This window comes from Nicotiana tomentosiformis, chromosome 2, assembly GCF_000390325.3.
Source record: "Nicotiana tomentosiformis chromosome 2, ASM39032v3, whole genome shotgun sequence".
NCBI classification, from domain to species: domain Eukaryota; kingdom Viridiplantae; phylum Streptophyta; class Magnoliopsida; order Solanales; family Solanaceae; genus Nicotiana; species Nicotiana tomentosiformis.
The window spans coordinates 53,809,019-53,825,838 of NC_090813.1; the positions used below are offsets into that span (position 1 = coordinate 53,809,019).

The 16,820-nt window shown below is 40.5% G+C and overlaps 1 protein-coding gene across 1 annotated transcript; it reads left to right on the forward strand.

Annotated features, from left to right (window-relative positions):
- Nucleotides 1–1,270: 1,270 nt before the first annotated feature.
- On the forward strand, nt 1,271–13,060 carry LOC138904819 (uncharacterized). The gene is made up of 2 exons (XM_070193319.1): nt 1,271–1,969; nt 12,512–13,060. The coding sequence occupies exons 1-2, from the start codon at nt 1,271–1,273 to the stop codon at nt 13,058–13,060; spliced, it is 1,248 nt and encodes a 415-aa protein (XP_070049420.1).
- The last annotated feature ends 3,760 nt before the right edge of the window (nt 13,061–16,820 follow it).

Consider the following 16,820-nt stretch of genomic DNA (forward strand, 5'->3'; position numbering starts at 1 on the left):
TGCACATTAAACATAGCAAAAATCTTCAGAGCATCCCATGTACCATACCCAAATTGAGAATCAAGTGTTTGTATGGATCAAAGAGAGAGGAGAGGACAGAGAGAGTTGAAGCAAGGGAGAGAAAAAGTATATATATATATATATGGAAGAGCATAAGTATATGCGAAGAAGAGTATAACAGTGTAGGTGTCAGGATGCCAAAATTAGTTCTCCTAAACGGAAAATCGGTAACCGTACTGCCTCAAGCAAAAGAATTATGAAGGCTTAATCAACCGTGTTTCAAGAAAGAAGAGAGTACATAGTTGATAAGTTATGTGTCCAGTTATGCTTTGATAATTTGACAAACTTAATGATAAGAACCAGATGGGGAATCTGTTTCACACCTTCAAAGTGCTCAAGATCAACAAGTCTCAAGTCTAGACTATGATCCAACACCTAGAGTCCAAGAAACAATAGAGGTAACAGATCCACACCAGTTCCTTCGTTGACAGTACCAGTCAACTTCCCACAGCTGTAAAGTGACTACAACTGTTTCTCTGCACATACGCAACAATGTAAACAGTAGACCAGTCACTTTATGGAGAATGTCTTTGTACCAAACATGCTTACATCATTCAAGAGATGTCACTTATGCAATATTAACATGAAGGAAAGGCAAAAACAATAAGTGCACATTCCAGAATCGATCAAGCTTTCTCTCAAGTGTATTGCCTACCTGCAAGTGACATTCAAGGCGTCAAGAACAAAGAGCAACATAACGAAGGACCAGTTTCCGGCATTGAGCTATCATATGTCCTTAGTTGTGTAGCACCTTTGTCAAAGCGATTTACTTGTAATTCCTACTTAGCTTAATTAGAAGCATTGTGTAGGAAACCTTTGTAACATCATAAACCATGTGTTTGTGTCTTGGCTAGAGTTAGTTGAGTTGTAAGCTTTGTAATAGAGTTATTACAAAGGGACTTGTAATAGAGTTGTTACAAATTAGTGGGGGATTAAGAGGTTAATTCCTAGGTTACAATAGTTTGTAATCTGAAGTTTACTCAGTAGTGAAGTTAAAATCCTACAAGGGTAGGTCGTGAGTTTTAATCCCGTGAGCTGGGAGTTTTCATATAAAACTCTACTGTGTTATTTACTTACTACTGTGTGCGTGCGTTCTGTGGGAATATATAGAGAACCTGGTTCTCTATATAAGTTTGGTGGACCCTTAGATTCTATTAATTGGTATTAGAATGGATTTTTTCTATCAGGCTAACACCTAGAAAGGATCCTCATGGCTGCTCCACCAAACTTCGAAGAAGGTCAATCCACCTACAGACCACCAAGATTCAATGGCCAATACTACGGATGGTGGAAGATAAGGATGCATGATTTTATCATGGCTGAAAATTCAGAGCTCTGGGATGTCATCTACGATGGTCCCTTCATCCCTATGAAAAATATTGGGCAACCATCAGTGATTGTTCCCAAGTCTAGGAAGGAATACATCGATGTTGACCGCAAGGCTATAGAAAAGAACTTTCGAGCAAAGAAAATCCTCGTCTGTAGCATTGGACCAGATGAATACAACAGGATTTCTGCCTGTCAATCTGCAAAGGAAATCTGGGAAGCTCTCCAAATAGCACACGAAGGGACAACTCAAGTCAAGCAGTCGAAGATTGATATGCTAACCACAGAGTATGAGCTCTTCAGGATGAAGGATGATGATTCCATTCAGGACATGCACACTCGCTTCACCTATATCATCAATGAGCTTCACTCTCTGGGAGAAATCATTCCCGGGAACAAACTTATCAGGAAAATACTTAGTGTATTACCTGGTTCAAGGGAAAGCAAAGTAAATACTATCACAGAGAAAAAGAATATGCAAAAGCGGATCATTGATGAACTCATTGGCAATCTGAAAACTTGTGAAATGAAGAAGAAGAAGAAGGATAATGAGAGAAAAGAGCCTAAAAGGGAGAAAAACCTGGTCCTCAAGACAGACAAAAATGACTCAAGCGGTGACGATGCTTGTCACGACCCGAAATATCTTCGGACCGTGATGGCGCCTAATATTTCACTTGCTAGGCAAGTCAACGTTAGAATAATATTATCCAATTTTTAAAACAATTTTTAAATTTATTAATAACAAAGAATAATTGCGGAAGTAAATTCTAAAATATAGTGAATAATCCATAATTGCAGCGGTGTCTAAATACCATCCCAGAATTGGTGTCACAAGTGCACGAGCTTCTAGAATAAATACAAATAAAGGTCTGAATAAAATATAGCTGTCTGAAAATAAACACACAGCTAAAGTAAAATAGACGGGGACTTCAGAACTGCGGACGCCATGCAGTTATACCTCAAGTCTCCTCTAGTAACTGAAATCCGAGCAAGTCTATGGTACGCCGTTGGGACTAACTCCAAAATCTGCACAAGAAGTGCAGAGAGTAGTATCAGTACAACCGACCCCATGTACTGGTAAGTGCTGAGCCTAACCTCGACGAAGTGGTGACGAGGCTAAGGCAGGTCACTTACATTGCCTGTACGCAATATTAGTAACAACAATAATAATATAAATAAATCAGGTAACTCATTTATAATAATTGAAGCCAACGCTGCAGTCATAATCAATTATCATTTCCATCAATTATGTTGCAGCGTGCAACCCGCTCTCACAATATATTCACATTCAATTCTGTTGTAGCGTGCAACCCGCACTCACAATATATTCACATTCGGTTCTGTTGCGGCGTGTAACCCGCTCCTCTAATATATTTATTTTAATCAAGTCTGTTGCGCGTGCAACCTGATCCCCCAATATTTTAAACAAGTCTGTTGCGGCGTGCAACCCGATCCTCCAATATGGACTTTTAATAAGTCTGTTGCGGCGTGCAACTCGATCCTCCAATATGGACTTTTAATAAGTCTGTTGCGGCGTACAACCCGATCCTCCAATATATTCATTATAATCAATCATGTTGTGGCGTGCAACCCGCACCTCCAACATATTCATTTACCAATTCTTATAGAAGAAATTTTTTCAATAAATGTAACAATTAATATAAAATTAGAAGACAACAAGCATACAATAATTATGATTTAATCATGAAACAAACAATGACAAATCGCAAATTATTATGGAAATCAGGGAGAAAATAGGCAATTTAATATTTAATATGCTAAATATCAAATAACAATTAAAACACATAATTCAAATAGCATGTAACAATTAATGCAGGAATTCAAGAATTAATATTTGACAAATAATAGGAGAGAAATAATTATTATAATAATTAATTTATGATTTAAAATAATTTATAATTTTTCAATTAAGCAGGCAAACAATTAATTTGACGACGTATAGACACTCGTCACATTGCCTATACATCGTTCACATGCAATTCACATAACAAATAATTTAAGAGTTCTATTCCTTCAAGTCAAGGTTAACCACGACACTTACCTCGCTTTGCAAATTTCAATCAATTACTCAACGACAGCTTTTCCTTTTATATTTGTCTCCAAAAGCTTCAAATCTATTCACAAGCAATTCGATATATTCAATACGAATATAAGGAATTAATTCCATATGAATTTACTAATTTTCCGGATAAAAATCTGAAATTCATTAAAATATTCGACAGTGGAACCCACGTCTCAAATGTCGGAAAAACTTACGGAATATGAACACTCGTTCCGATACGAGTTCAATCATACAAAAATTGTCCAATTCCGATATCAAATGGACCTTCAAATCTTAAATTTTCGTTTTTGGAAAAAAATTCAATTTCTTCCATCTAAATCCGAAATAAATGATGAATATAGGCTTAGATTTATGAAATACAATCACCATATGATAAAGAACACTTACCCATTTCGAAATCATGAAAAAATCGCCCCTAAGCCGAGTTATAATTGAAGGTTTGTGAAAAATGGAAAAAACCCCATTTTGGTTCTGTTTTAAGTCACAGGGGCCAGGCCTTCTTCGCGTTCGCAAAAGGCCTGTCGCGTTCACGATCAGTAGAAGCTCGTAGCTTTCACGTTTGCGAGTCCTCCTTCGCGTTCGCGAAGGCTTTTTTCCCCCTGGCCTTCGCGTTCGCGTGCCAGTGCTCGCGTTCGCGTATAAGGACAACTGACCCCTCCCCCAGGCCTCTAAAGCTTCGCGTTCGCGTTGAGCTGGTCGTGTTCGCGAAGGGTAAAGTCCCCATAGCTTCGCATTCACGGTCCAATCTTCGCGTTCGCGAAGAAGGAAAATTCAGTCAGCTCAGTTTGCTCTTCGTGTTCGCGAGAGTACATTCGCGAACGCGATGAAGGAAATACCAGAAGCCCAAAGTTTGCAGAAAACCAGATTTTCTAAGTCCGAAATTATCCAGTAGCCTATCCGAAACTCCCCGGAGCCCACGAGGCTCCAAACCAAACATGCACACAAGTTCTAAAACATCATACAAACTTGCTCGCGCGATCAAATCGCCAAAATAACACCTAGAACTACGAATCGGACACCAAATCAAAGGAAATTTTCAAGAAAACTTTAAAACTTATATCTTCACAGCCGGATGTCCGAATCACATCAAATCAACTCCGTTTCTCACCAAATTCGGTAGACAAGTCATAAATATTATAGTGGACCTATACCGGGCTACGGAACCAAAATACGGACCCGGTGTCAATAAATCCAACATCAGTCATTTCTTAAATATCATTAAGCTTTCAAGCTTTTAATGTTTCATCGAAATTCTATATCTCGAGCTAGGGATCAACTTGCCCCTCTTTCCGAACCTCATTACACCTTTCATAGGTGAAACCCAGAGCAATATTCTTTCTCCAACCATGAATGCAATATCACGAACTTTATGGTTGGCATAACGCTTTTGCCTAGACTGAGCTGTGCAAAGTCGATCCTGAATAATCTTGACCTTATCCAAGGCATCCTGTACCAAATCGGTACCCAACAACCGAGCCTCTCCTGGTTCAAACCAACCAACTGGCGATCGGTATTGCCTTCCGTATAAGGCCTCATATGGAGCCATCTGAATGCTCGACTTGTAGTTATTATTATAAGCAAACTCCGCAAGTGGCAAGAAATGATCCCAAGAACCTCCAAAGTCCATAACACAAGCGCAGAGCATATCTTCCAATATCTGAATAGTGCGCTCTGACTATCCGTCTGTCTGTGGATGAAATGTTGTACTCAATCTGCGTACCTCGATCTGAAATAATAGACACGGGCACACCGTGAAGGCGGACAATCTCACGAATGTAAATTTCAGCTAACCTCTCTGAAGAATAGGTAACTGCCGCTGGAATGAAATGTGTTAATTTGGTCAACCTGTCCACAATGACCCAAACTATGTCAAATTTTCTCTGAGTCTGTAGGAGCCCAACAACAAAATCCATAGTGATACGCTCCCACTCCCACTCAGGAATTTTTAACTTCTGAAGCAAACCATCAGGTCTCTGATGCTCGTACTTAACTTGCTGACAATTCAGACATCGAGCTACATATGCAGCTATATCCTTTTTCATTCTCCTCCACCAATAATGTTGCCGCAAATCTTGATACATTTTGGTGGTACCTGGATGAATAGAATACCTGGAATTATGTGCTTCTTCAAGAATTAATTCACGAAGTCCATCCATATTAGGCACACAAATATGACCCTGCATTCGCAGAACCCCATCTTCCCCCACAGCAACCTGTTTGGCATCACCGCGCCGTACCGTGTCCTTAAGGAAAAGTAAATGAGGATCATCATACTGCCTCTCCCTGATGCGCTCATATAAAGAAGATCGAGCGACTGTGCAAGCTAGAACCCGACTGGGTTCTAAAACATCTAACCTCACGAACTGATTAGCCAAAGTCTGAACATCTACAGCTAATGGCCTCTCACCAACCGGAATATACGCAAGACTGCCCATACTCACAGCCTTTCTACTCAAAGCATTGGCCACCACATTGGCCTTTCCGGGGTGATACAAAATGGTGATATCATAGTCTTTCAACAACTCCAACCATCTTCTCTGCCTCAAATTAAGATCATTTTGTTTAAACAGATACAGAAGGCTACGATGATCAGTAAATACCTCACACGAGACACCGTAGAGGTAATGCCTTCAAATCTTTAGCGCATGAATAATGGCTGCCAATTCTAAGTCATGAACACGATAATTCTTCTCGTGAACTTTCAACTGTCGCGACGCATATGCAATTACCTTTCCATCTTGCATTAATACTGTACCAAGCCCAATGTGAGATACGTCACAATATACCGTATACAATCCTGAACCTGTGGGTAATACCAACATGGGCGCCGTAGTCAAAACGGTCTTGAGCTTCTGAAAGCTCATCTCACACTCGTCTGACCATCTGAATGGGACACCTTTCTGGGTCAATCTGGTCAATGGTCTTGCTATAAATGAAAACCCTTCCACGAACCGACGATAATAACCTGCTAAACCCAGGAAACTCCGGATCTCTGTAACTGAAGTAGCTCTAGGCCAATTCTGAACAGCCTCAATCTTCTTAGGATCCACCTTTATGCCTTCTGGCGATACAATATGCCCCAAAAAGGCAACTAAGTCTAACCAAAACTCACATTTTGAAAACTTGGCATAGAACTGATTATTCTTCAAAGTGTGAAACACACTTCGAAGATGCTGCTCATGCTCCTCTCGACTGGTGGAGTAAATCAATATATGATCAATGAATACAACCACAAAAAAATCCAAATAAGGCTTGAACACCCAATTCATCAAATCCATAAATGTTGCTGGGGCATTTGTCAACCCAAATGACATCACTAGGAACTCGTAATGCCCATACCGAGTCCGAAAAGCTATCTTAGTGACATCAGATGCCCTAATCTTCAACTGATGGTAACCAGATCTCAAATCAATCTTCGAAAATACCTTGGCACCCTGATGCTGATCAAACAAGTCATTAATTCTTGGCAGCGGATATTTGTTTTTGATAGTGGCCTTGTTCAACTGCCGATAGTCTATACACATCCGCATAGAGCCATCTTTCTTCTTTACAAATAATATTGGTGCACCCCAGGGCGAGACACCGGGTCTAATGAATCCCTGATCAAGCAAGTCGTGTAACTGCTCTTTCAATTCTTTCAACTCTGGCGGGGCCATACGGTATGGTGGAATAGAAATGGGCAGAGTGCCCGGAGCCAAATCAATACAGAAGTCAATATCTCTGTCGGATGGCATCCCCGGCAGATCTACAGGAAATACTTCTGGAAATTCACGAACAACTAGTACTGAGTCCATAGAAGGGACATCCACACTGGGATCGCGAATATAAGCCAAATAGGCTAGACACCCTTTCTCTACCATACACCGAGCTTTCATATAAGAAATAACCCTGCTGGCAAAATGACCAGGAGTTCCTTTTCACTCTAACTGAGGTAACCCCGGCACACCTAGGGTCACTGTCTTGGCATGACAATCTAATATAGCATGATAAGGGGACAGCCAATCCATACCCAAGATGATATCAAAATCTACCATATCAAGAAGTAGAAGATCCACACTAATCTCAAGATTACCAATAGTAACCACACACAAACGATAGACATGATCTACTATAACAGAGTCTCCCACCGGTGTAGATACATACACAGAAGCACTCAGAGAATCACAAGGCACAACCAAATATGAAGCAAAATGGGAGGACACATAGGAATAAGTAGATCCTGGATCAAATAGAACTGAAGCATCTCTATGGAAAATTGGAATAATACCTGTGATCATAATATCAGATGACTCGGCCTCAAGCCTAGCTAGAAAATCATAAAATCGGGGTTGGGCCCCACCACTCTGAACTGCATCCCTGGGACGGCCTCTGATTGGCTGGCCTCCACCTCTAACGGTCTGACCTCCACCTCTAATGGCCTGACCTCCACCTCTAATAGCCTGACCTCCACCTCTAGCTGGCTGACCCCTACCTCTGGCTGCCTCAGCAGGCGGTGAAGTAACCAGTGCCGGTATGATGGCACGAAAATCTTGCCGAGATATGTTACTCGCCAATCTAGGACAATACCTCCTGATATGACTAATGTTCCTACACTCATAACACCTATCCCGATGTCGTGGCTGCTGAAGCTGACCCAAATGGGCCGGATAACCGCGGTAATAACTCTAGAGTGGTGATGTATTGATAGGAGCTAAATGTGCACTGAATATTGGCTGCCTAGAGTAAGGCATAATAGGATTGTGACTCCCTGAAGCACCGGGAGATACATGAAGTGCTGGATGAAATGGTCTGGGCGGATGACCCCTACCGAAATTACCTCTGCCTCCAGACGAGGCACCATTGAAACCACCGAACTGACGAGGCCTCTTATCGAACCTCTTCTCTCTCTCTCCTGTGCAAGAACCATCTCGATCCTCCTTGCGACATTAGCAGTCGCCTGAAAAGAAATCTTACTTCCGGTCTCCTTGGCCATCTGAAGTCTGATAGGGTGAGTGGGTCCCTCAATAAACCTCCTCACTCTCTCTCTCTCTGTAGGTAGTTAAAGGAGAGCATGACGGGCCAAATCCACAAAATAGGACTCATACTGAGTAACAATCATACTGCCCTGCTGTAAACGCTCAAATTGCTTGCGGAATTCCTCTCTCAGTGTGATAGGGAGGAACTTCTCCAGAAATAGCTGAGAGAACTGCTCCCAGGTAAGTGCATGCGATCTGACTGGTCGGGTCAATGTATAAACTCTCCACCACCTCTTGGCGGAACTCATCATATGAAATACAGCAAAATCAACCCCATTGGTCTCAACTATACCCATGTTCTGCAGCACCTCGTGGCAACGTTCAAGATAATCCTGTGGGTCCTCAGAAGGTGTACCACTAAAGTGAACTGAAAAGAGCTTAGTAAACTTATCCAGTCTCAATAAGGCCTCAAAGGACATGGCGGGCCTATCACCGATCTGTGCCGCAATAACTGGCTGAACTACCCCAACTGGCGGGCTACTGGAGCTTGATTCTGTGGAGCCATCTGCTCCGGAGCGGGAGTAGTGGGAGTTTGTGCTCCTCCCCCAACCTGCGAGATGGCTGATGCCACTGGAAATATACCATTTTGTGTCACGCCCTCCATAAGTCTTACCAAACGGACTAGAGCGTCCCGAAGTACTGGAATGACTATTAAGCATTCTGGGACCTGAACTGGTCCAACTGGTACATTCTGAACTGGAACCTCCTCCTGAAGGTCCACCTGAGGTTCTTCAACAGGTGCAGCTACTCGAGCTCTGGACTGAGCTCTACCTCGGCCTCTGCCTCTAGCACGACCTCGGCCTCGACCTCTACCTCTGGCCATAGTTTCCACCGGGGATTCTGGTCCCTGTCCATCGGTAGAGGTATTACATATTCTCACCATCTGCGAGAGAATAAGAGTAGAATGGTTCAATCATCGATGATAGAATAAATCCGCACGATAGAAGAAAAAAGAAGTGATGTTGTCCTAAACTTCATAGCCTCTGAGAGATAAGTACAGACGTCCCCGTACCGCTCCTTCAGACTCTACTAAGCTTGCTCGTGAATCGTGAGACCTATGTAACCTAGTGCTCTGATACCAACTGTCACGACCCAAAATTCCCACCTTCGGACCGTGATGGCGCCTAACATTTCACTTGCTAGGTAAGCCAACATTAGAATAATATTATCCATTTTATAAAATAATTTTTAAATTTATTAATAACAAAGAACAATTGCGGCAGTAAATTATGAAATATAGTGAATAATCCATAATTGCAGTGGTGTCTAAATACCATCTCAGAATTGGTGTCATAAGTGCTCGAGCTTCTAGAATAAATACAAATAAAGGTCTGAATAAAATAAAGCTGTCTGGAAATAAACACACAGCTAAAGTAAAATAGACGGGGACTTCAGAACTGCAGACGCTATGCAGTTATACCTCAAGTCTCCTCTAGTAGCTGAAATCCGAGCAAGTCTATGGTATGCCGCTGGGACCAACTCAAAAATCTGCACAAGAAGTGCAGAGTGTAGTATCAGTACAACTGACCCCATGTACTGGTAAGTGCTGAGCCTAACCTCGACGAAGTAGTGACGAGGCTAAGGCGGGTCACTTACATTACCTGTACGCAATATTAGCAACAACAACAATAATAGAAATAAATCAGGTAACTCATTTATAATAATTGAAACCAATGCAGGAGTCATAATTAATTATCATTTCTATCAATTCTGTTGCAGCGTACAACCAGCTCTCACAATATATTCACATTATGTTGCAGCGTGCAACCCGCTCCTCCAATATATTCATTTTAATCAAGTCTGTTGCGGCGTGTAACCCGAATCCCCAATATATATATATATATATATATGTATATATATATATATATGTATATATATCAACTTTTAAATAAGTCTGTTGCGGCGTGCAACCTGATCCTCCAATATGGACTTTTAATAAGTCTGTTGCGGTGTGCAACCCGAACCTCCAATATATTCATTATAATCAATCCTGTTGCAGCGTGCAACCCGCTCCTCCAACTTATTCATTTACCAATTCTTATAGAAGAAATTTTTTCAATAAATGTAACAATTAATATAAAATTATAAGACAACAAGCATACAATAATTATGATTTAATCATGAAACAAACAATGACAAATAATAAATTATTATGGAAATCAGGGAGAAAATAGGCAGTTTAATATTTAATATGCTAAATGTCAAATAACAATTAAAACACATAATTCAAATAGCATGTAACAATTAATGCAGGAATTCAAGAATTAATATTTGACAAAGAATAAGAGAGAAATAATTATTATAATAATTAATTTATGATTTAAAACAATTTATGATTTTTCAAGTAAGCATGCAAACAATTAATTTGATGACGTATAGACACTCGTCACCTCGCCTATACGTCGTTCACGTGCAATTCACATAACAAATAATTTAAGGGTTCTATTCCCTCAACTCAAGGTTAACCATGACACTTACCCCGCTTTGCAAATTTCAATCAATTACTCAACTACATCTTTTTCTTTTATATTTGTCTCCAAAAGCTTCAAATCTATTCACAAACAATTCGATATATTCAATACGAATATTAGGAATTAATTCCATATGAATTTACTAATTTTCCGGATAAAAATCCAAAATTCATTAAAATATTCGATAGTGGGACCCACATATCAAATCTCGGAAAAACTTACGAAATACGAACACGCGTTCCGATACGAGTTTAACCATACAAAAATTATCCAATTCCGATATCAAATGGACATTCAAATCTTAAATTTTCTTTTTTGGAAAGTTTTACAAAAATTCCAATTTCTTCCATCTAAATCCGAAATAAATGATGAATATAGACTTAGATTTATGAAATACAATCACTATATGATAAAGAACACTTACCCAATTCGAAATCGTGAAAAACTCCTTTGAAATCGCCCCTAAGCCGAGTTATAATTGAGGGTTTGTGAAAAAATGGGAAAAATCTTGTTTTGGTTTTGTTTTAAGTCACAGGGGTCAGGCCTTCTTCGTGTTCGCGAAGGGCCTGTCGCGTTCGAGATGAGTAGCAGCCCGTGGCTTTCGCGTTCACGAGTCCTCCTTCACGTTCGCGAAGGCCTTTTCCCCCCTGGCCTTCGTGTTCGCGTGCCAGTGCTCGTGTTCGTGTATAAAGACAAATGACCACTCCCCCAGGCCTCTAAAGCTTCGCGTTCGCGTTGAGCTGGTCGTGTTCGCGAAGGGTAAGTCCCTAAAGCTTAGCGTTCGCGGTCCAATCTTCACGTTTGCGAAGAAGGAAAATTCAGTCAGATCAGTTTGCTATTTGCATTCGCGAGAGTACATTCGCGAACGCGATGAAGGAAATACAGAAGCCCAAAGTCTGTAGAAAACCAGATTTCCTAAGTTCGAAATCATCCCGTAGCCTATCCGAAACTCCCCCGAGCCCTCGGGGCTCCAAACCAAACATGCACACAAGTTCTAAAACATCATACGAACTTGCTCACGCGATCAAATCGCCAAAATAACACCTAGAACTACGAATCGAACACCAAATCAAAGGAAATTTTCAAGAAAACTTTAAAACTTATATCTTCACAACCGGACGTCCGAATCACGTTAAATCAACTCCGTTTCTCACTAAATTCGGCAGACAGGTCATAAATATTATAGTGGACCTATACCGGGCTCCGAAACTAAAATACGGACCCGATGTCAATAAATCCAACATCAATAATTTCTTAAATATAATGAAGCTTTCAAGCTTTTAATTTTTTATCAAAATTCCATATCTCGAGCTAGGGACCTCGGAATTCGATTCCGGGTATACGCCCAAGTCCCAAATCATGATACAGACCTACCAAAATTGTCAAAACACTGATCCGGGTCTGTTTGCTCAAAATGTTAACTAAAGTCAACTTAATTGAGTTTTTAAAGCTCTATTTCATATTTTAATCTATTTTCACATAAAAACTTTTCGAAACATTGTACTGATTGTGCACGCAAGTAGAGGAATGATAAATGGTACTTTTTGAGGTCTTAGAATACAGAATTACTTATTATATTTAAAGATGACATTTTGGGTCATCACAATGCTGATATGACTTACCTAACAAAGAGATTTCAGAAAATGGTTCGCAAAAATGGAGGGATTCCAAAAAGGGGTAGCTCTAGCAAGCCAAGAGGTTATGACCTATGTCATAAGTGCGGGAAGCCAGGACATTTCATCGAGGATTTCCTTCTCCTCAAACAAGATCAGTACAAGCACAACACAGACAAAGCAGCCAAGAGGAACCCGGTTCCTAACAAACGATTCAAGAGAAAAGATGTCACTAACAATGTTGTGAAACACACTCTTGCTGCATGGGGAGACTTCTCCAGCGAATATAGAGAGGATGATGAACAAGGTCACAACTCTATGATGGCAGTAAAAAGTGAAGCAGCTGAATATGACTCTATCTTTGCCCTGATGGCAAAATCTGACGATGATGAAGATGATGAGGTAAACTTTCTGGACGTTCAAAGAAATTTGTTTGTTTCTAAATACCCACCTGGTTCCTATGAAAATTCTGTCAGCAAGTCAAGGAACTAGGTGCCACATGTTGTTCCTCTCAAATTGATGAAGTTCATCTTGCATAGCAGTAATCCAGTCAGTATCTTTCAATGATTAGTTGATATTTTTGGGCTCAACTTGAGAGAGAAACGTTGAGAAGGCAACAAACACTAGAAAAATTTCATCCTTGGTTTTGAGGAACAAGGTCCAGGTAAATCTAGAATAGTCATCCACTATAACAAAAATGTACTTCTTTCCTCCTCTGCTTGGCGCCCTCATAGGTCCACACTGATCCATATGGAGGAGACCAAGTGGATTTGAGGTGCTAACATCCTTTTTGGGCTTGAAAGAAGACCTGACTTGCTTTCCTTTTACACATGCATCACACACCTTGTGGTCTTTGAAACTTGACATCTGCAGGCCACGAACCAGGTCCTTCATGACCAGTTTGTTTAGCAACGTGAAGCTTGCATGACCTAATCTTCTATGCCATAGTTCAGCGTCATCATCAACAACACATAGATAAGTGAGATTCCCATTTTGCAGGGACTCAAAATCGTCAACATAAATGTTCTTGTATCTTTTTGCCATCAGGACCACTTCTCCAGTCAAAAGATTTGTGATTGTGCAAACTTTTGACACAAACTCGACCTTGTTTCCTTTGTCGCAAATTTGGAAAACACTCAATAGGCTATATTTCAAGCCATTCACATAGTACACATTTTCAATTGAGTGAGTGAATGACTTCCTGATTCTTGCTACTCCTAGAATATATCCCCTTTTCCATTGCCTAAGGATACACTCCCTTCTTGTAGGGCTTTGAGTGAAAGGAAATCATTGATGTTTCCAGTCATGTGCTTAGAACAGTCACTATCCATGTACCATTTTTGGCTGCTTCCTTTCACTTCTCCTTGCACAAGAGAATCAAGGGTTAAACTTAGGAACCCAAACAAGTTTGGGTCCCTTGTAATGAGGAAAATGGCAAATTAGACTTCTTCTTATCCGGGAAGGCAATATACATTTTTAATGGAAGGACCAGGTTCTTTCGCAGTGGTTACCTTTTCAACAAAAACTTTATTTTTCTGTTGGGACTGAAATCTAGCTTTACATGTTTCTTTAAAATGCCCAGTGTTACCACAGTGAGTGCAAAGCAGTTATCAGGGACAGTAACGTACTTGCTATAAGGGTTGTAAGGAGTCTTTTCCCTTTGGAACCTGATTCCATGTTTGTTTCCCCTATTGTTCTTATACATGGCAGTGATAGCATCAGAGGACAAGGTCCACTTGAGTGATTTTTCTAGATCATTCTTAACTCTGCCTAGATCTTTCTGAAGTTGTCTGTTTCTCTCAAGTTCGGCACACATACTAGATTTCACTAATTTTAGCTCATTTTCAATCCTAAGGTGTGCCTCACTTGCAACTTACTTTCCCTTTTGGGTGATCTCATGCCTACCTTCCCTTTTTAGTTCCTCAATTATTTCCTTTAGGTTCACCATTACTACTAATAAGTCATCTCTCTCATGCTCTAAGCTAGCAACCTTTTCAGTTAGAGCTTCTTTATCTTTTTTTAAACAATCATTGGTCCTTTTTTAAATCGACCACAACAACCACTAGATCATCTCTCTCGTGTTCTACTTCTCCTAATTCCATAGTTAATATAGTTTTATCATTTATAAGACTATGACAAGCATCAATTAAAATATTTGCCAAAGATATAAGCTTTTTCTGAGAGTAACCTTTACCCCAGTTTCTCGAATGGAGGCCATCAGAATTCTTATTGCCTTTGCATCTCATATGGAATTCAAATTGTTCCAAATAGATGCCAAAAGTACATTTCTGAATGGCTTTCTAAAAGAAGAAGTCTTTGTCAAGCAACCACCTGGATTCGAATGTCATGAGCATCCTGAGCATGTTTTTAAACTCGACAAGGCCTTATACGGGCTGAAGCAAGCTCCTCGTACATGGTATGAAAGGTTGTCCAAATTTCTTCTAGAAAATGGCTTTACAAGAGGAAAAATTGACAACACCTTATTTCTGAAGAAACAGGGAGAACCTGCTCATTGTGCAAGTTTATGTTGACGACATCACCTTTGGTCAAACAAATGATTCTCTGTGTGAAGAGTTTGCAACGCTAATGGGAAGCGAGTTTGAAATGAGCATGATAGGAGAATTGAATTTTTTCTTGGGTTTGCAAGTCGAGCAAACTCCTAAGGGCACAATGATAAGTCAGTAGAAGTACATCAAAGAGCTTCTGAAGAGGTTTGAAATGGAAAGCTCAAAAATCATTGATACTCATATTGCTACTGCCACTCATCTGGATATGGATGAACCTGGTTCCCCTGTGAACGAGACCATGTACAAAGGTATCATTGGATCACTCTTGTATCTCACAGCAAGCAGACTAAATATGGTTTTTAGTGTAGGATTGTGTTCCAGATTTCAATCTAATCCAAAGGAATCTCATCTGAAGGTTGCCAAAAGAATCCTAAGGTATCTCAAAGGAACGCAGGACCTGGTTCTCTACTATCCCTCAGGAGACAACTTTGATTTAATCGGGTAAGATGATGCTGATTATGCTGGGTATTTGGTGGATAGTAAAAGCACTTCTGGCGTGGCATATTTTCTGGGATCATGTTTGATCTCATGGGGTACAAGAAAACAAAACTCAGTGGCTCTTTCAACTGTTGAAGCTGAATATGTGGCGGCTGCCTCTTGTTGTGCTCAATTGCTATGGATCAAGCATCAGCTGGAAGACTTTGGTGTGTTATCTGACTGTGTGTCGTTACTATGTGACAACACCAGTGCTCTCAACATGGCCAAGAATTCGGTTCAACATAAGAGAACAAAGTGCATTGATGTGCGACACCACTTCCTCAGAGACAACGTTGAAAAATGGCTCATTTGCATGAAATTTTGCAGCACAGAAGATCAAATTGTAGACATCTTCACCAAATCACTGAGAAGAGGTAAGACTGGTCCCTGATGATTGTCTATGAAAGAAATATACAGGTAAAACTGCTAAAAAGTATTTTCCGGAAAGGTCTAACTCATTTCTATATCATTACAGGTAGACATACATGGAAATTATAGAGCAAACAAGGAGCTAATGTATGGCAGTTTTGCAAAAGGATGAGGCTCACATTTACAACATCTATTAGGGAACCTGGTTCCCGTGACACGGGTTAGTGATTGTTTGTACTCTCATGCACAATTTTTTAACGACTAAAAAGGTGCCACATCATTAAAGTCAGCTTGCTCTTTTTCCTTTGGAAACCCAAGAGACATATCCGTTCTGAAATGACCCGTCTACCCAGAAAATTTAATACCCTTTCCCAACCGGTCCCTCACCTCCTTTAAAAATCCAAAGCTCTGTCACTCTCACAACTGTTCACATCAAAAGACAAAAATTCTCTTTTCTATCAAATAACCGAACACTCTCTTCTTTCATAAACTCTCACTACACTCCATAATGTCTGAGGATCTTGAAGTCACAAATGTCCCCATCATCGTCCCCACCGTGTCTTCATCTCTTGAAGCACCGGTGACAGAGTCTACGCACCCTACATCACCCAGTCCAAACCCTAAGCAAGATTCCCAACCACCCATTCCCTCTTCTCCAACCCAATCAAGTTTTGGTTCTCATCGGAGTCGTAAAACTTCGTATCCCAAGAGTTTTGTGGCTACGACCTCTCCTTCTACCTCGCCGAAAAAAATGGCTGAACAAGGAACAGTAGAGGAAGAAGAAAATCAGGAAGTTTCAAGTCTGCGTTTGGAAGAAATTTCGGAGGCACAGCAATGTG